Consider the following 17,333-nt stretch of genomic DNA (forward strand, 5'->3'; position numbering starts at 1 on the left):
TCTTATGTTCTGTGTATTGATACTGTACGAAAGTATTGAAAATTCAAATAAATAGTTATTAAACGAGAATGAAAATCCCACACCGATATAAACGGCCGCCTATCGCTAAGGGAACGAGTATTTTAATAGCGAAACCGTTTGCCTATGTTTTACGATCCTTGTATCGTACTGAACGGTGCGACAATTGTTTGCAAAGGTAATTGCAAATTAAACAAGATATTAAATCTGTGCATATGTACATATTGCGTATCTACGTTCTTCTTTTCTTGGTATCGGCTATTGTTTCTACATACGAATCGCTTTTATTAAATGATACTCCCCTACAAGCTTCTAATACATATCATCAATACGTGCTTCTTTTTTTTTTCAATAAAGCTAAACCTAATAGTGCGGAAAGAGTTGATACGAAGTCTTAGGTTAACTCTTAAAACCGGTCGTTTCATATGCTTTCACTTGTTTTACGAACGGCGACCGCGGCGACCGTCAGCCTCGCTCGCACTTACGCACTTATAATGCGTCTACAGTACTGTGAATAATTTGTTAATGCGTACTTAAGTATATGGACATTAAAGTTTCTTAGATAAGTAGAGGTTTCGTTAAAGATGAGTAAAAGTAGAAACCTGATAAAGAAAGGAACTAAGATCCTTACTGCTAAACCTTTCGCTCATATTCTTAGTTCAAAATTCAGTACCAATCGATGCGATTACTGCTTCAAAAGGTATTTTCATTATTCTTAAAAGCTGAAAGATTATCTATCTGGGCGTGGTAACGTTTACGTTCGATCCCGTCAAATGTTTAACTTCATTTTAACACTTAGTAAGGTTACAACAATAATCTGAAGTACATGTTTTAAGTAAAACTGTAGTTTTAGCTTCGTTTATTTCAGTGGGAAACTTTTCAAATGCTCTGCCTGCCAGAGTGTTTATTATTGTAACAAATCGTGTCAACGAAATTCTTGGCCGATACACAAGGTAGAATGTGCAAATATGAAAAGATTTCTGCCGAAAGTTGTGCCAGACGCGGCAAGACTTATGGCTCGTATAATTATAAAGTTGAATCATGGTGGAGGCGAAGAAGTAGGATATTACAGTGAAACAGGCTATAGGAAATTTAAGGATTTAATGTCTCGTACGTGTTATGTATAATAATGAAATTAAAAACTAATCATGTCATTTCTTATGTATTTCACTATATTAGTATTCGTTAACCCATTAGATTATGCCGATATCAAAAAGGATGAGAAAAGATTGGAACATTTTATGTATATATGTGGTATTTTAATGGAAATCCTTGGAGACATATCTATGCCAAATTATCCAGAATTAATCGGTATCTATGGCAGAATTTGCGTTAACTCTTTTAATATAGTTGATCTGGACATGAACAGCATCGGCGTTGGTATTTATCTGGGACCATCCATTATAGATCACAGTTGTGTACCCAATGCTGTAGCTACTTTTGAAGGAACTACTATAATCATTAGAGCGGTAGAAGATCTTCCTTGCTTAGATTGGTCCAAGGCAAGTTTCTTATATTTCGTTTTCTCTTGCCCTGAACTATGACGAAATTCATCTATCACAGTTCTAACTATGAATCACAATTCTAATTGCGTATTTGTAGATTAGAATATCGTATATAGACATACTTAAAACAACAAAGGACAGACGCACAGAGTTACAAAGTTCGTATTACTTCTGGTGTAATTGTAAGAGATGCGAACAGCCAGAACCAGCAGCGATAGCAGCTGCGAAGTGTCCAAATGAATCTTGCATGGACCCTTGTTCTCCTGAGACAGACGCGTGCCGGAAATGTAATACCGAGTTACCACAGAATTTTAAAGAAACCTTTGCCGAAGTAGCTGAGTTTACTGGACATCATTTACAAAATATGAAACACATGGCTTGTATCCTTTTTAAGAATAATATTTTATGGTTCGAGATAGCAATCGCATCCATGTACAGAGTATATTTTACTTAGTGGGAGGATTAGATCTAGATGTAAGTAAGGCGTGTCTGAAAAAACAAGAAGGTGTGCTGCATCCTCTGAACATGCAGCACATACAGACTCTGCAATCTGCTTTCGATTCTGCTGTAAGCCTGCAGCATTGGGAAGAAGCTGAATCTTATGGCAAAAGACTTATTAATGGCTATTTGTAAGGAAATAATATTTCGAATTTATCCAGCTAAAACACAGAAGATAATATAAAGCTTTATGTTACAGAATCTATTATGGAGAGATTGAACCTTTGACTGGAATATTGTACCTGTTGATAGGAAAAATTCAACTGTATTTAGAAAAGCCAAAACAAGCCCTTGAAATGTTAAAGAAAGCGAATTCGATATTGACGATAACGCACGGGGAAAAACATAGTTTGGTGCGAGAAAATTTGAAACCTCTTCTTTGTCAAGCAACTATGGAAGAAGTTTATGATTCGTGATATTTATTTGGATGTATCGACAATCTGTCATCGTGATAATAAATAGTTTCAGTATTTAAAGAAAAGTAGTATTAATATTTAATTTTGGCGAAAGCCATACCCCGTTAATTTACGTATAAGATAATAAAATAATGAAAAGTACCGCCCGCAATACTGCCAACCTTACACTTTTAGTACATAAGAATTTACGTAAAAAGAATTTTGAGTGCTCATTGCTCAATGCTCATGTTAACAGTAGATGAACTAATTTCAAGCGATCTTCAAAATTTCATGAGGTCCCGTGTATTATAAAAACAAACGATTAATTACCAATAAAACAACTAAAAAATAAGTGTACACTGCCGAAAAAATAGGTGACCCCACTCCTGTTTCCCGAGATCAGTGGGTGGTCGTAAACGGTCGCTTGCTTTCGACCTTTCGAGTAGTTCCAGAAATGGAAGGGATGCGGATTGCGGACCGCCAGATTTCAACAGAATAATACCAGGGCCTGTTGTCATAAAGGGAAAGGTGGAGGTGGGTGGAGGGATACGAGCAGATACGAGTGAACGTGCCAAATAGTGTCAAAGGCAGGCATAGCATTGCAGCTCATATATATAAGACTAACAATACATTTTCTTTTGTTTTTCTTTCGAAAATTCTGTAATGTGATTCAAGTGGTATATATAGCTAGAGCTCTTGCGTCTGCATGTATGCACACGATTCACACGACTGATGAACGAGCTCGCCGTATGAAAGGACGAGCGGACGAACGAGTAGGGGAATTTCGAGTCATCTAAACTCATACCAACCAATCAACCCACGCCTCATGCGTTTATGGGAGAGGCACGCCAAGCTGTGGACATTCTACTGTATGAAAATTCCTCGAAATGATAACGAACAACGGAACCGCGAGTGTTATTTGTGTGTTGTTGATGTTCACCGTGATAGGTAAGCGAAGCTTCTTACGAGCTGCAGTCACTTGAGTGCACATTCGAATGGAACGCAGTGAAAATAGTTTGTGAGAACTCGTTAAACATCAGTTTTGTAATCGTAATCGGGCATGTATACTCGTTGAATTTCCTCGTATAATCCCCGTGACAGTCGCACAGTGCAATGGGTGGTGTGTACTTGTTCGATGAAAGTTCAGGTCACTCACTGTCGATTACGCGCAGTTTTGGGTTATGACGAATAAATCTATTCTCGATTCTCGACGGTAAGTTGTAGTTGGTCCGATGAAATTTTAGGTACAGAAGCGATTCGCTGTTACCAATGCAGCAGCGATACCGATCCCAAAGGCGCAGATTTGTGCGGAGCGTACGAGAAATTCGACAAAGAAAAGAACATCGCTATCGAGTGTAATAGCGAGGACTCTTATATGCCTGGCACGTTCTGCGTAAAAGTAACGCACCAGAGTCCCCGTGGTTTCATTTGTAAGTTTTCATAGAACACGTCATACTTCGTCTTCTTCTAATTCCGATTAACCTTCCAAACGTCACACCAGTATCCCTGTCTTACAAAGCATAAGTCCAAAATCATCAGTCGAATTGGTTGTGTAAATTTACTGTTGATATGCTTGTTAAAGGGGACGGTAGATGGCGACAGGTGATTCGTCGATGCTCTTCCGTAGCCAGTACCGGAGTCACCGGTGTCTGTAATTGGGGGGTTTACGAGAACGGAGTGTACTGGGAAGAATGTTCCTGTTCCGACGATTCTTGTAACAAGGCGACACCGTTACCGTCATTCTCGATTACAGTTCTATTACTCCTTGGCATTTCTACCTACATGTTAGATTTTTTAAGATAGATATTAAATATATATATATATTATATATATCCGAAAATTCGATAATTGTTGAAGAAGAGGAAAATTTTCATCGTGACTGAAGCTTACTTTAGCTGTGCACGCGTAACAATCACTTCTTTTGCTCTGCCACTACACCTACGACGTAATAATTTTCCTACGAAAAAGGATAAATAACTGAACGTTGCGATAGTTTGTGCGATACAATATTAATCATAGAATCGCTTGTAACCATAATGGTACGAGTTACCTTTAAGCCGCACGAAAGAAACATTTCCGTCCATACGAAACGTTAGAACGAAACCCGACTGATTTCACTAACGTGAGTATTTAAGCGTTCAACGTAAAATTAATGTTTTAAGTTAATATTTCGTATAAATATAATATAGCTTTCAAAGTAGAACTGAACCTTTCGCGTTACCATTGAAAGGTGCATTTTTAAATGTCCGTCCATTACGATTTTTATCACTTTATATACATATATTTGTAGTATGAACTTTTGTAAATAAATACTTGTTCCCTGTTGTGCTGTTTTTAAATCCGTGTTAATCGTCGTTGCTGTAATCTATATTTTAAGCAGATCCTTTTACTAGCAGAAACTGTAAAGCAAATGCATTAATTTATGGGCACTTTAATTGTCTACATGGAAAAGGCATTCGGTAGCGGCTATTTATTTGTAGTTTATGAATATTTTGGATAATATTATATATTTGCAGTAACATATTTTTTACATTATTATCAGTGTTAAGTAAAAGTCGGAAAAGCTTTGTTGATCAGAAGTCAGATATTCAATCGAGTTCATTGGCGCTGCTATCCGCTGGTCCACACTAGTGATCCTCTAGGGAGTGATCGGTATAACCGCAGCCATTTTGGAGCAAAACCGGAAATAACATAACCTAAACATTTATCTATCTCTCTATCAGTATTTCTCTCTCTCTTTCTGTCTCTTTCTTTTTTACAGTTTCTTTCCCTGTCTACTTCCGCTTTTGCTTCAAAATCGCGGCAACCAATCAGTGACGATACACGTTGTTCCGGTCACTCCCTAGAGGATCACTAGTCCACACCACAGTCCACAATGAACCGTGTAAATTCGCCTGTAGGCGCACCCCTAATTTGATTGGCTCTTTCCCTCAGAGTGCGGCTTGTGTCCGCGATTTCAGTGCACACTGGTGAACACGGTGCACACTAACACTGGTGCACACGGTGTATATCATCCAGTGTACAGCTGGTAAGAGTGTGCTAAGTGACAGCTGCTTAAGTTTTGTTGGATCGGTTGTCGGTTTCGAATGAATTTCTATTTTTCACGGAAAATTTAGAATAACATGTGGTAAGCGATCTAATCACTTTCAATTCGTGTTGAATCTAACACGATCAACTGGTAATATTCATAGCATAATTTCCATAAAACTTTTTATACATTTTTGCTACACGATTACGACGAACATTAGTACCAACTTGTTGTTCAACAAGACGTTCCCTTGCACATTTCCCAGTGACAGATATTGTTCGATTATTCGAATAATATCTTCGTTTCTACGTATCCGAAAAGAATGATCAAATTGAAAGACACTTATAAGATGCACAGCTTCTCTATTTGCTATGTTTATGTCATTCTGTAAAAAGATAAAAAAGTTGCCCCTTTAACAATTTTAATGCTTCGGCAGGGATATTATATAAATGTACTATTTCAAATTACATAGATATAATGTATAATAGTTTGCATTGCATTGCATGTGATTTGTTGAAAGCAAAAAAAAATTGATTCTGATATATTTCTTCTATTCAGATATTTGTTTTAACATTATTAATAAGGACAAGAATCCTTTCCTAAATTATTATTGGCTCGGTTGGAAAGACTTGTACCTACAATGTTCTCTGCATTCAAAAGATTGGCTGGAAAATCAGATGGAGTTAGCAATGTATCTCCTAGACCAGCTCATCAATCTATGCCAACAACGTTGCAGAGAAAATTTGCCAAAGGTGTACAATATAATAGTAAGTTTATATCGCTCGTATTCAATGAAAATGTAAAATACTTCAAATGAAAGAAACTTTGTTTGTAGTGAAAATTATTATAAAAGGTGATAGAAATGTGGGAAAGACATGTTTATTTCATAGACTTCAGGGCCAAAAATTTATCGAAGAATATATACCTACGGAAGAGATACAAGTAACCAGTATTCAGTGGAATTATAAAGCTACAGATGATGTTGTTAAAGTTGAAGTTTGGGACGTTGTAGATAAGGGTCGACGTAGGAAAAAGTTGGAAGGTCTGAAGATGGATAATTCGCCGTCTGAAAATATTATCGAGGAACCTGCTCTAGACGCAGAGTTCCTCGATGTGTATAAAGGGACCAACGGTGTTATCATTATGATGGACATAACAAAATCTTGGACATTCGACTATGTACAAAGAGAACTTCCAAAAATACCTAGCCATATTCCAGTGATTGTTTTAGGAAATCATTGCGACATGGCGCATCATAGGACAATTACGGCGGATCATGTAACATATTTTATCGATTCGCTACACGAAAGATCAGCGCAAGTAAATCTGCTGCTATTATTAGCCGTAACTATTTGGAAAATCATGTCTCGTAACATTCTGTACGCTCTTATTTTTCACAGGTAAGATACGCAGAATCATCTATGAGAAATGGCTTTGGATTAAAGCTTTTGCACAAATTCTTCAATCTTCCATTCCTTCAGTTGCAACGGGAAACGTTGTTGAAACAACTCGACACCAACGAGGACGAAACACGTTTGACCATACAGGAACTTGACCTCTTTCAGGATAGCGATGATGCTGATTACAACAAATTTCTGGATAATCTCGTTAACAGGAGAAGAGCCATTGCTGACTCTGTCTCTGCCAGTATTCTAGTCCCTAATGTTACATCTTCCCTAAGCAATCATCATCTATCGTCCCTGAATGGTAACACGAATATAAATGCCGAAGTGAAGAGATCAATTTCAATGCCTGGTCCCATAGGAGGTGGAACCCCCATTCCGGTGAAAAATATAGACTTAAAATCGCCGCCCAAGAAGGAAAGTAATACGAATTCTTCCGAAAATCAATCAGTTCCTACTAAAAACTCACAGACTGTATCAGCATTATCTGCCACGCCAAATATTTCAAAGACAGAGTCGAAGGTGACTGAACTTTTGAATGATAATTCCGATAGAAAAGACTCGATTGGTAAGCCACAATCACTTATGTCAAAGATATTTGGGAATAAAAAGGAAGGTGAAGTGGACAGCAGGGTAATACATACTAATAACACGAATACAAGCGCACCGTTAACTAGCGTTGAAGATTTCGTACCGGACGATGGTCTGCTAGACCGATCGTTCTTAGACGACAGCCAAGTTTCACCACAGAAACTACCACACGAGGAGGTAGATTCCGAAAGGTATACTTGAAATCATGCAAATAAGAGAAAGAAGATTCCATATCCTTCATTTTCGTTTAATTGTTGTATCTTTTACACTTAACAGCGATACCGAAACTGCGAACCCTTTGGTGGCCGGTTACGAGGATGATCTATCGTCAGCCGACGAAACGACGCCTCCTATTCAACCAAAATTGGCCGAGAACCCTTTATGCAAACAGAAGCATAAACGCGAAAGTTTATCGAACGTGGAAATAAATTCGGAAAAATTACGACAAACCGATAAACGGAATTCGGTCTCATCTATAGAGCAAGAATTACAAATGTCGAATAATTATGATATAAGCGAACAGCAGGAGATCAGTTCCGATACATTCGATAGTTGGCTTCGGCGCGATTCTAAATGGAGGCAAAGTCCCGAGGGTGGTGAAGATGTAAGCAGTAATAGTACCAGGAAAGATAGACTAGAGTTGAGTGATAAAAGTTTAGACGTTAGCGTAACAAGTTCTAACGTTCATCTAGAATTACTCGACAATACTAGCGTACGTCATATGAGTTCCGATGGCGGGAGTCCCGTGTTAAGAGAAAAGAAAAAGCACAAAGAAAAGGTGCGTGCTGATTATAGTATTCTTCGACGCAGCTTCAGTTTCCTTAACAATCCAACCCTGAATTGATTTCATTCTAGACGGAGGACAAGGAGAAGAAAAAGAAGAAAAAGTCCAAGGATAAAGAGAAAGACAAGGAGAAAACTGAGAAGTCGGAAAAGAAGAAGAAACGTTCGCTACACCGCTCGAGAGATGAGAACAGGGAACGCGACGAGCTCGAAGAATTTCTCAATGGTACCGCAACTAGAATTGGCATTGATGTTGCCTACGAAGCGATATAGCTCTACTCCAGTCGCACTACATTTAATCGTGTTTCTAATTAATCATGCCGTTTTCTGATAAGGCACGCAAAATGTCCTTAAACCTTGATTCTTCGAAGATGGAGAGCAGATGAATGCTTGCAAGTACAACTTTTAAAGAAAGCATTACGCGATGTGAAAGTTCGGTTAAAACTCTTTATATAAAAAAATAACTTTACGCACCGAGACAAGGAATGATTTTTAGCAAACTAAGAGTAATATTCTTAATTTTGAATTTTTTAATAATTACTGGTTTATATATTTGTGAAACTAGTATCCTATTTGTATCTGACGTAAAGAGATGAGTACGATACCTTCGCAAATTTAAATATACTTTAACCATTGCATTTTCAAGAATATGTAGGTTTCGATGTATCTATTTAAATTATTTATTTTGATACTCCAGTTTTTCAGTAATCAAGTATTTCTGAAAATAACTTTGTTATTATAGAATTTTCTGTAACAACAGCTTTATTGTTGAGTATTTTTAAAACAAACAAACAATAACTGCATTAAATTAACGTAATTAGTTAAGTCATTACATAATCGTTGTTTTTTTATCCTATGTATCATTAGAGTATATGTCATTGTTGCAGCTTTATGTTAATAAATGTATATAAATAAATACGAAATTGTCATAATAGGTGATAAATATTTTTGGCAACTGGTCGTGTTCTAACCGTTCTAACGCCCATTTTAGTTCACCGTTTCCACCGCTACGCGCGGCTAGCATTTCTGTGTTCACGAACTGAACAAATTTTCAAAAGACATTTTTCACCAGTAAATAAACAATTCTATTATTGAAAATGAGTGCATAATAAACAAATTTCTATAATCTTGCATGTAACACCCTCTTACAGTAATTGGAACTATCTCAGAACTATTCTATTTATAGCTAATTAAATTGTAAGTGATCTCGTTGTTAGTACCATATAGCGAAGTAGTCCAGGGCTTATATTTTAAGATCTAACTTCAAAATACATCAATTATTGCCAGAAAGTCCATAATTCATTGAAAACCCCAAGTCTACGTTAATGATCGTCGGCCTTGAAGCCTGATCACACACCTACTGACGTACGCACGCGACTGAACCCTAATTCCTTATTTATATTATTCATCAATTTATCGATTTCTCATTTTAAAACGGAATTTCAATTCGCTGGAACAGTCTGTAGATAAAGATTTCGAATTTCCCTGCGAAAACGATCGCCCTCTTTTGATTTTGTTTACAACTATGCATCCGATCCTACGAGTTATCGAAACGTGTTCGAAACGTGTGTGAATTTGTCGGCTACTGTCTATGTATCACGTTGAGGTCATGCGGCATTTACGATTACCGCGCATTATGTTATGTTACGTATAATAAAAAGGTGCCGAGTATGAATCAGTGAAACGAAGACGTCGGAAAAATGTCCTTGTGTTTGCGCACTTTCCCCAATAAAGTTACATCTTTTGTTAATACGCGAAAACAAGTAACAGCGATCGACCGTCAATTACCGAAACATGTTAAATCGTCCCTGTTTTTGGAACAGGTATATCCTTGACACTTGTTCACGACAATTATCCATTCCCTGAATTTAAGTAATTTTCTTGCCCGGCGATATCTACCATTGCTTAACAACAAATTATTATCACTTTGTATTATCGTACCAAGTCGCCGAAATATGCTAACCTTAAAATACTTACATAATGATCATTTAAACGTATAACTTTGACAACGATATCGTACGATTCACAATAAGTTTTCGTTGGAAATGAAACTTTTTCATTTTTTTTCCCATTTATTTTTCCCCTCATTCGCTGTCTCAACATATATTAGCGTTAATAGAATCCCGAGCAATCATGTGTCAGTTTAGTCCAATGAGAGTTTATACTAACATTGCAGTTTTAATGAGTTCGATCGACATGTGTTTTCTATAATATTTCAGTTTTTGGGCAGACGGGCGGCGACGAGCGCATCGGCGAATCACGGCGTAAAACCATCGACTTCTACTATTTACCCATTCTGTCAAAATCTACCAATCTCTTACACTAATGTGGCCACCAAGTGGTCAAAGGTCTTTGATAAAAGATATAATTGGAGTAAACCGCAAACTGCATGGTCGCAGAAGCAAAGACAAAAGAATGCTCAGACATTGAACGCCATGGATCCTGATGTTATGCGCGAAACTTTATCGCGTAATAATATACAATGGCCAGAGCTACATACAGAATTAAATTCCTTTTGTGATAATAAGAAGTCTTATTTGTCTCGTACAGACATGATGTTAGGTAATAGAGTCTTGGATGATACCTCGCTTAATTCTGAGAAGCAAAGAATTCTCTACGCAGAGACTTCCCCTCACGTGCAAAAGGAAGGTGAGAAACAATCTTCCGAGGAACGAAAACCATCCGAAGCACAGTTACAGCATGTATTCGACTGCCTTAATAAAGATGTATGTATTCTTATTATTTTCTAAGTAAATTACCTGGGAGTATATTCTTTATCGAAGCATGCTTTTCTTTTTAGTTACCAATGCTGTTTGTTAAAACAATGGATTATACGCTATATACCCAAGATTTAATATTTATAAACAATATTAGAGGAGTATCAACTACGTAAGTGTATCGTCTAAAATTTAGACTCTAAATTGTTTTTGCTATTAGTAGTGTCTATAATGGAGAATATCTTGCAGAGGTCTTGTTAACTACGTGAAGCAAATAGCATTCTTAAAAATAGTAGGTCATATAAAGTTCGCATACATTAGATTAAATCTTATGAAAATGACTATGCATCCCGAGGATAATACTATTAAGGTTCGTTGGCGTATAATAGGTATTAGTGGTACTCACGTGTTTCTTCAATTCTGGAGGGTTAAAGTGTGGAATATGAAGCATCACATAAATGATACGGAAGCGTAAGTACATTTAGCGAATCAGTTTTTAATATTTCTCTGCGATGTTAATCGTGAAAACTTGTCGATAGGTGGTACGACGGGTTTTCTACGTTCCATGTGAATAATGACGGGAAAGTATTTAAACACGTCGTGGATAAGATGATGCCTGACGAAGACACGTGTGGTAACGTGAAAACCCCTGTTGGGGCAAAATTAGCTTTATTCACTGCATTAATAGGATCGGATTCTTGTAGCTTTGTTAAACTTTGTTCAAAAATAAAGTTTCAGTTAACTGGAATAAAATAAAATGAAAAAATGTTTAAAAGCTTAAAGTTACTGCACTAAACACGAAATAATTCATGTATCAAGGCATACCATCTGTTCTGACGTTTTACCGTATACATGACATATGCCTGTAAAACTGCACTTACAAATGAACGCGTACCATCATCATTTTGCGTGACGAAAATAAATTACAGACACTTAATTTCAAAGGCCAGTTTTCGAAATTACTTGTTAAACGGCTCGCTGCGATAATAGTATTGCGATTAACGAATGCATTGCATTCTGGTTAGTATCCCTAGTTATATGAAAATTACATAACTTCGCTTTGTATATATAATTATAATTGCTTGTCGTTATGGATCATTTGTCAAGAAAGTAAAATGGATAAAGTATTGTGTGTAATGATATTAGACATTTTATATACTGTAACCGAATTAAATTATTTATTACTAATAAACACGGAAATGCATCTGAAATGTTACTGTAGTGTTCCCTTCTACTGTTTCTTACTAGACGTATTAGGATGGAATGCAATCGTCAAGTTTTATGAAACGTTGCAGTCTTGCTTTTATTTCAATTTTTACATGTAAACCCTAAGTTTTCGTAGAAACTCAAGTACAGTTTCGTTCACCAAGAAAACCTGGTATAAAGTAGTCCTACCCAATTTAGTTACACACAAGACCTGTAAAAGAATCGAATGTTAGAAAAACATAACGTTATAGAGTTTATTATAGGAATAGAACACATAATTACCTAAGTAATCGTCCATCAATGTTCCAATGGCAAACTAAAAAAATATATAACTTTAATAACAATACAGAGTACGAAGAGAGAAGATTAATGCTTTACTAACAATTCCTGTGGCATCAACCCTTGTGCCGACGATCTTCAATCTTATTTCATCATCTGGTTGAATAATTACATCCTGTAATTTATATTATAAGATGCAATTATAATGTTAGAGTTACATAAACTATTTCTTGGAATGTAAGTTACCTCTTCTTTCGATTTGTAACAAGATGGATTTACATTTGGGCAAAATTGCATATCTGCTGGTATCGACTGTAAATGGATTTAATAATTTAGGAAATAATAGTGCACAATTAAAGTACATGTATATAAGAGTGACTTACGTGATGAGATATAAAACATGAAAGTGGACCTATTTCAGCAAACATTCCAACCTAACGCGAGAACAGATATTTATTAACATTATGTATATACCTGTATTCAAGGTATCTTAGTTACCTTGTTAACTTGCGTCACAATGGCATCTAGCACTTCTCCTTTAAATGGTCTAAAAACAATAGCCTTATATTTAACTGGATATACGACAAAACCTTGTCCCGGTTGTATGATTCCTGCACCAATATTATCTATCGTTGTTACGGCCACTACAAAACCGTATCTGAAATATTATAAAGTATTTAAAATAATTATTCCAAATAGACTTTGCGCTTTTAGACAGAATGATAAACTTACTTTCCTGTGCAAGTACCTTCAACTTCTGTATATAATTTTTGTTTCACGGTATCTAACAATTGAGGACCAAAATATCTTGGATGTAATAAAATTTCGTGTTCCAATGATATCTATTAAAATAAACAGATACATTTACAATAAAATTATATTGTATACTTTAATCAATTTATAACTTTCATTTATGTAGAAACCACTTACATGATAAAACATGTTTTATTTTAACAGTATCGAATATTGCTACCTTCAATAATATGTTGAGTAATATTTAAAAATTCTAAACAACAAGTATTCGACAATTGTCCCTGTCACTTAGGTTATACATGCTTGCAAAGCGTATACTATACAGGGTGACTCTAGCAAATGGGTTAGGCTATAGATCTGTTCCAAGCGAAGCTACAGAACCAATCGCAGAGGAACGCTTTACACTGTTTAAAAAACTCCAGCATTCTACGAAACGATTCTTCTTAAGTGGAACCATACGACTTTTTCTACATAAATTGATTCCTCGAGTTATTCGGCGTATAAAAGGTAGAAGCTGAGCAGGGGCGTCCACAGACTTTTTTCCAGAGGGGAGCAACTTTGGGATGATGGTAAAGAAAAATATACCACTCTTGTTTTTTTTAACCTATTTTATAGTGCCAATTTAATTAAAAATTTAAAACCGAAATTTAAAAAAATTCCCTTTTTTAGTATAAACTTAATAAAGATCAGTTTTGAAAAATAAGCGATTTTTTCTTAAAAGCCAGGGGGGTAACTGCCCCGTTTGCTCCCCTCCCCCTGCGGACGCCCATGAAGGTGAGATCATTAAAAACTCAATATAACTTGATATGACTGAATATTTCTCGAGATATCACCCTGTATATGGAAACACCTTAGGACATAGGAAATGAATTCAAAAGGAGACGTCACTTTGAATTTTTTCCGATAGATGACGGGCACTATTAAATCCCGGTGAAGTGTCCATTCTGTTTTATCTCGTGAAGTTAATGTTTATTTACATAAATTTTTTATACTTCTTTTTAGATTACTCATACAGATATCAATACAATTTTTAAAGATAACTTTAGGGAAAAAACAAGTCATTAAAGATTAATGCAGAAAAATATATTTATTCTAGTTCATACATATATTTTCGTTATATACTAATTTCGATTTAACAAGCTTGCGTAGCAGATTACAATCTATCGTAAATTAAATGTGAAACTAAATTACATATCATCATCTGTACAGTTTAATTTTTCTTTAATTTCCATAGCTAACTTATATCCAAGTTCTGGTCGGCGGTCCCTTCCTTCAACCATCGCCTTTACCTGATTTGAATTTACAATTACACCACTACTGGCTATGACAGTGGCTTTGGTTTTTTCGATATCAACAAGATCCACCCCTCGACTACAATCGTCTATAAGGATAGTTCTGTAGCCACTTCTAAGCGCGTCAACTGCAGTGGCTCCAACACAAACATCATAAGCTAATCCACAGATATATATGTCCGTTACACCTTTCTCCTGCAATTGCGAAGATAATGTGGTCTCTTGCATTTTCTTATTGTCCCAAAATACAGAATACGAATCCACTGCTGGGTTAGTTCCTTTGTATATCTTTATCGCGTTATCTAGGACTTTTAAATCTTTGTGAAGCTCCGCGCCCCAAGAATCCTGAATACAATGACGCGGCCAAAGACGTTGCTTCAACAATGGAGGCCCTCTAAATGTAATCGTATCGTAAACTTGTGCAACCTCCTTTGAAATTCCACTACTAGGATCAACTTCTCTGCGCAAAGCAAACATACAATCACTCGTAAATGTAAGAAGGAACATGCGTTAACAAGATTCAAATGCGTAAAGAAAAACGTATCAATTACCGAAGATGTAAATTATCGATGAAAGACACATGATCTACAGGATGCCAATCAAGAGAGTAAAATACTGCATCGAAGTTTACAGTTTCCAATAAACGATTAATCGGCTCAATGACTTCCGAGCCATCGTGCTGAGCAGCGCATTGTTTAATGTTTAAGGAACCAGTAATGAAATCATTTTGTACATCTACAATTAGAAAGGCATTCTTTGGACGACAGCATGTTTTAATCCAACGATTCCAACACACCTGTAAAGGTATAAACGAGAAATTATTTTCATTCATATCTTTAAAAAGGTACGATTAGTTGTACCGATAATGCGGATAATGGAACATGCAGAAACGTGAAAGTACCTCGAATTCTTCCTTGTCGATCTTTCCATCTCCTTTCCAGTCGAATATAGAATATATTTCACTCAATTGATTTTCTTCAAGACTATAAACTTTTCCACGATCATTACGGAACAATGCACGGCAAATTAATTCAAATTCACTGAGACATAAATGTCCATCTCCATCTTTATCAAAGGCAGTAAAACATGCATCCATGTTCCTTTATGGTAACTACTTGTTTCCAAGTCCTTTGTTTAATCAATACCTGCATTAGCAGCTTGCAATCATATTGCATACTACTCGCCGCGCCTCTTTAATGGAGTAACACCTGACAAAACACTGCAATGCATTTATATGCAATCTACTTCAGCCTTACTGCAATGCAGTATTAGCTTTCGATATTTGTACATTATATGTGGTCTACATACTGTTTCTGCACAGAAAGAACGTCCTTGGCAGGCGGTGTAGTTCGCCGCTGTGACGATTGGTTTTTATCAACTAATTCGGCACAATCTTAAAGGCGGGTCGTGCGTATTTTTCTTAATGGCCTGAACCGGCCACATCTACTTACTACTATGCACACAGACTGGGGTTCAGGCATATATAACGGCCGACTGCACAGCCTACCAGCGACTTTCTTTCTGTACACTCATAATAAGGCTGACTATCTAGTTCGATGACAGTATTCTATTTAGTGTGCAACTGCTGAATAAATAACATTTTCTTACGAACACTTAAAACTTTTTATTACTGAGTCTTAAGTTTGAAATTTACAATAGAAAATTCTTATAAAATTCTTTCATGTCAAGCATAGAATCATTGCGCGAGTCTTTGATGAGTTAACAACGACACGTCAATGATCGCTTCGGGCTCCAGTAAGTTGTTTACTTTGTATTTTATAGACTCCTCGTAAGCGTACGTAACAGATGTATCTGTAAGCTGTATATTACATTGCGCCAAAATTAATATGCAATTGCGCAGTCGTGCGCAAACTTCGCGATCTGTTTGAGGAATTCTCGACAAGTCTTGAGTGAAACCACCCTCCGATCGATCGGTGTCTTGTTTACTAGCTCCGATCCATACATAACCATTGTTCCCTAATATTAAACTAGCACCGTTTGCCAAACTGTGAAAATGTGTTTTCTTTCGTTTTATAAGAGCTGGCGAGACCTTTATCATTATACCTTGAGACAGTTTGCCATACTTTAGGACTCTAGTATGTAACGACAATGAGCCATCGACAAAGGTACTTTGCACTTCTGCGCAAATTAGATCTCCCTCTTGGAGATACCTTCGCATAGTTTGTTCATCTTCGGCAGATCTTCTTCTCTAACAATTATTATAGAAAAAGCTGTATTTTAATTTTCTTACCCATTAAACAAAGATACGTGCAGAGTTATCTTAATATCATACCAATTCTCCTCCGGGTAAATTTACACTGGACAGTAGAAGTACGGAGTCCAGTTTGGAGTTTGTGTCAACTTTCCATCGTTTTTGTTGTACTTCAGTTATACGCCCAACCACAACGTCTCCGATCTCACCCTGATAACGCGCCTTCAAAGGTCGTATCGAAATCAGCTTGTTCACCTTTTCCAATACACCAGCCACGGACGCGCGTAATGTGTTCTCGTCATCTACATAAGTTCCGTGACCTCTAATGAATATGTATGTTACATAAAATTCTACTTTCTCTTTCAATAATAACTGAAATGCACTTTTTCCTTACCTCAAGAAATCAGGTTGGCTAGAAATTTCTTCTCCCGGCGTGTATATTCGCGGTTGTGTATCTTCATTTTTTATTAAATTTAAATCAATCCTGTTTACAGCCAAACGGATATTAATAGGTGGATATTCCTCCATCGTAATTAGACACTGGTTCTATATCTCATACAATTATTTAAGGTTACGACGTTACGACTAAACAAATGTATGAAAAAAGAAACGGAAGGAACGACGCTACAACCACCTAACGGTGATGCCTATGA

The 17,333-nt window shown here is 36.5% G+C and overlaps 7 protein-coding genes across 15 annotated transcripts; 4 read left to right on the plus strand and 3 right to left on the minus strand.

Annotated features, from left to right (window-relative positions):
- Positions 1-19: 19 nt before the first annotated feature.
- Positions 20-2,502, plus strand: Smyd3 (SET and MYND domain containing, class 3). Of its 5 annotated transcripts, none has more exons than XM_076817751.1 (6): positions 20-196; positions 887-1,128; positions 1,216-1,520; positions 1,621-1,903; positions 1,990-2,152; positions 2,221-2,502. In XM_076817751.1, the coding sequence occupies exons 1-6, from the start codon at positions 69-71 to the stop codon at positions 2,435-2,437; spliced, it is 1,338 nt and encodes a 445-aa protein (XP_076673866.1). In that variant the 5' UTR covers positions 20-68; the 3' UTR covers positions 2,438-2,502. The 5 variants fall into 5 exon arrangements, with proteins under 5 accessions (XP_076673866.1, XP_076673864.1, XP_076673865.1 ...); XM_076817749.1 differs by lacking the exon at positions 20-196 and adding an exon at positions 371-718 and having other exon boundaries at positions 866-1,128; XM_076817750.1 differs by lacking the exon at positions 20-196 and adding an exon at positions 371-718 and having other exon boundaries at positions 872-1,128.
- A 600-nt stretch (positions 2,503-3,102) lies between these two features.
- Positions 3,103-4,741, plus strand: LOC143372004 (UPAR/Ly6 domain-containing protein crok-like). 2 transcript variants are annotated; one of them, XM_076817777.1, is made up of 3 exons: positions 3,103-3,364; positions 3,661-3,846; positions 3,999-4,741. In XM_076817777.1, the coding sequence occupies exons 1-3, from the start codon at positions 3,304-3,306 to the stop codon at positions 4,217-4,219; spliced, it is 468 nt and encodes a 155-aa protein (XP_076673892.1). In that variant the 5' UTR covers positions 3,103-3,303; the 3' UTR covers positions 4,220-4,741. The 2 variants fall into 2 exon arrangements, with proteins under 2 accessions (XP_076673892.1, XP_076673893.1); XM_076817778.1 differs by lacking the exon at positions 3,103-3,364 and adding an exon at positions 3,389-3,536.
- Positions 4,742-5,386: 645 nt separating this feature from the next.
- On the plus strand, positions 5,387-8,690 carry LOC143371901 (rab-like protein 6). 4 transcript variants are annotated; one of them, XM_076817526.1, is made up of 6 exons: positions 5,387-5,543; positions 6,003-6,211; positions 6,280-6,764; positions 6,845-7,629; positions 7,715-8,216; positions 8,294-8,690. In XM_076817526.1, exons 2-6 carry the CDS (start codon positions 6,085-6,087, stop codon positions 8,492-8,494), a joined length of 2,100 nt encoding a protein of 699 aa, XP_076673641.1. In that variant the 5' UTR covers positions 5,387-5,543; positions 6,003-6,084; the 3' UTR covers positions 8,495-8,690. The 4 variants fall into 4 exon arrangements, with proteins under 4 accessions (XP_076673641.1, XP_076673643.1, XP_076673642.1 ...); XM_076817528.1 differs by having other exon boundaries at positions 6,457-6,764; XM_076817527.1 differs by having other exon boundaries at positions 5,396-5,543; positions 6,105-6,211.
- A 1,074-nt stretch (positions 8,691-9,764) lies between these two features.
- Positions 9,765-12,157, plus strand: LOC143371902 (uncharacterized). Its single transcript, XM_076817531.1, has 5 exons — positions 9,765-10,044; positions 10,441-10,947; positions 11,022-11,110; positions 11,188-11,409; positions 11,478-12,157. Exons 1-5 carry the CDS (start codon positions 9,922-9,924, stop codon positions 11,692-11,694), a joined length of 1,158 nt encoding a protein of 385 aa, XP_076673646.1. The 5' UTR covers positions 9,765-9,921; the 3' UTR covers positions 11,695-12,157.
- A 58-nt stretch (positions 12,158-12,215) lies between these two features.
- On the minus strand, positions 12,216-13,680 carry Rpb7 (DNA-directed RNA polymerase II subunit RPB7). Its single transcript, XM_076817532.1, has 8 exons — positions 13,354-13,680; positions 13,156-13,265; positions 12,922-13,081; positions 12,807-12,857; positions 12,670-12,735; positions 12,527-12,598; positions 12,427-12,460; positions 12,216-12,355 (listed from the first exon to the last, which is right to left on the minus strand). Exons 1-8 carry the CDS (start codon positions 13,363-13,365, stop codon positions 12,339-12,341), a joined length of 522 nt encoding a protein of 173 aa, XP_076673647.1. The 5' UTR covers positions 13,366-13,680; the 3' UTR covers positions 12,216-12,338.
- Positions 13,681-14,244: 564 nt separating this feature from the next.
- On the minus strand, positions 14,245-15,941 carry LOC143372586 (nicotinamidase-like). The gene is made up of 3 exons (XM_076818922.1): positions 15,370-15,941; positions 15,020-15,264; positions 14,245-14,928 (listed from the first exon to the last, which is right to left on the minus strand). The coding sequence occupies exons 1-3, from the start codon at positions 15,562-15,564 to the stop codon at positions 14,364-14,366; spliced, it is 1,005 nt and encodes a 334-aa protein (XP_076675037.1). The 5' UTR covers positions 15,565-15,941; the 3' UTR covers positions 14,245-14,363.
- Positions 15,942-16,067: 126 nt separating this feature from the next.
- Positions 16,068-17,283, minus strand: LOC143372587 (exosome complex component RRP4-like). Its single transcript, XM_076818923.1, has 3 exons — positions 17,075-17,283; positions 16,762-17,002; positions 16,068-16,677 (listed from the first exon to the last, which is right to left on the minus strand). Exons 1-3 carry the CDS (start codon positions 17,206-17,208, stop codon positions 16,165-16,167), a joined length of 888 nt encoding a protein of 295 aa, XP_076675038.1. The 5' UTR covers positions 17,209-17,283; the 3' UTR covers positions 16,068-16,164.
- Between the last annotated feature and the right edge of the window lie 50 nt (positions 17,284-17,333).

Source organism: Andrena cerasifolii, chromosome 8 (genome assembly GCF_050908995.1).
Source record: "Andrena cerasifolii isolate SP2316 chromosome 8, iyAndCera1_principal, whole genome shotgun sequence".
Classification (NCBI taxonomy): Eukaryota; Metazoa; Arthropoda; class Insecta; order Hymenoptera; family Andrenidae; genus Andrena; species Andrena cerasifolii.

What these genes read in the sequence shown, in the direction of transcription:
- LOC143372004 (XM_076817777.1), top strand. Translation starts at nt 3,304, where the DNA reads ATGATAACGAACAACGGAACCGCGAGTGTTATTTGTGTGTTGTTGATG. An exon ending in GTTGATGTTCACCGTGATAG is followed by an intron (nt 3,365 to 3,660) that starts GTAAGCGAAGCT and finishes ATGAAATTTTAG; the next exon opens with GTACAGAAGCGATTCGCTGT. An exon ending in GAGTCCCCGTGGTTTCATTT is followed by an intron (nt 3,847 to 3,998) that starts GTAAGTTTTCAT and finishes TGCTTGTTAAAG; the next exon opens with GGGACGGTAGATGGCGACAG.
- Rpb7 (XM_076817532.1), bottom strand. An exon ending in GTTACAAATCGAAAGAAGAG is followed by an intron (nt 12,599 to 12,669) that starts GTAACTTACATT and finishes TATAAATTACAG; the next exon opens with GATGTAATTATTCAACCAGA. An exon ending in GGGTTGATGCCACAGGAATT is followed by an intron (nt 12,461 to 12,526) that starts GTTAGTAAAGCA and finishes ATATTTTTTTAG; the next exon opens with TTTGCCATTGGAACATTGAT.
- LOC143372587 (XM_076818923.1), bottom strand. Translation starts at nt 17,208, where the DNA reads ATGGAGGAATATCCACCTATTAATATCCGTTTGGCTGTAAACAGGATT. An exon ending in AGCCAACCTGATTTCTTGAG is followed by an intron (nt 17,003 to 17,074) that starts GTAAGGAAAAAG and finishes CATATTCATTAG; the next exon opens with AGGTCACGGAACTTATGTAG. An exon ending in ATTTACCCGGAGGAGAATTG is followed by an intron (nt 16,678 to 16,761) that starts GTATGATATTAA and finishes AATAATTGTTAG; the next exon opens with AGAAGAAGATCTGCCGAAGA.
- Smyd3 (XM_076817749.1), top strand. Translation starts at nt 603, where the DNA reads ATGAGTAAAAGTAGAAACCTGATAAAGAAAGGAACTAAGATCCTTACT. An exon ending in AAATATGAAACACATGGCTT is followed by an intron (nt 1,904 to 1,989) that starts GTATCCTTTTTA and finishes TGGGAGGATTAG; the next exon opens with ATCTAGATGTAAGTAAGGCG. An exon ending in AGACTTATTAATGGCTATTT is followed by an intron (nt 2,153 to 2,220) that starts GTAAGGAAATAA and finishes TTTATGTTACAG; the next exon opens with AATCTATTATGGAGAGATTG.
- LOC143371902 (XM_076817531.1), top strand. Translation starts at nt 9,922, where the DNA reads ATGTCCTTGTGTTTGCGCACTTTCCCCAATAAAGTTACATCTTTTGTT. An exon ending in TCGACTGCCTTAATAAAGAT is followed by an intron (nt 10,948 to 11,021) that starts GTATGTATTCTT and finishes TTTTCTTTTTAG; the next exon opens with TTACCAATGCTGTTTGTTAA. An exon ending in ATTAGAGGAGTATCAACTAC is followed by an intron (nt 11,111 to 11,187) that starts GTAAGTGTATCG and finishes AATATCTTGCAG; the next exon opens with AGGTCTTGTTAACTACGTGA.
- LOC143372586 (XM_076818922.1), bottom strand. Translation starts at nt 15,564, where the DNA reads ATGGATGCATGTTTTACTGCCTTTGATAAAGATGGAGATGGACATTTA. An exon ending in TCGACAAGGAAGAATTCGAG is followed by an intron (nt 15,265 to 15,369) that starts GTACTTTCACGT and finishes ATACCTTTACAG; the next exon opens with GTGTGTTGGAATCGTTGGAT. An exon ending in ATCGATAATTTACATCTTCG is followed by an intron (nt 14,929 to 15,019) that starts GTAATTGATACG and finishes TGCTTTGCGCAG; the next exon opens with AGAAGTTGATCCTAGTAGTG.
- LOC143371901 (XM_076817526.1), top strand. Translation starts at nt 6,085, where the DNA reads ATGTTCTCTGCATTCAAAAGATTGGCTGGAAAATCAGATGGAGTTAGC. An exon ending in CAAAGGTGTACAATATAATA is followed by an intron (nt 6,212 to 6,279) that starts GTAAGTTTATAT and finishes CTTTGTTTGTAG; the next exon opens with TGAAAATTATTATAAAAGGT. An exon ending in TACACGAAAGATCAGCGCAA is followed by an intron (nt 6,765 to 6,844) that starts GTAAATCTGCTG and finishes TATTTTTCACAG; the next exon opens with GTAAGATACGCAGAATCATC.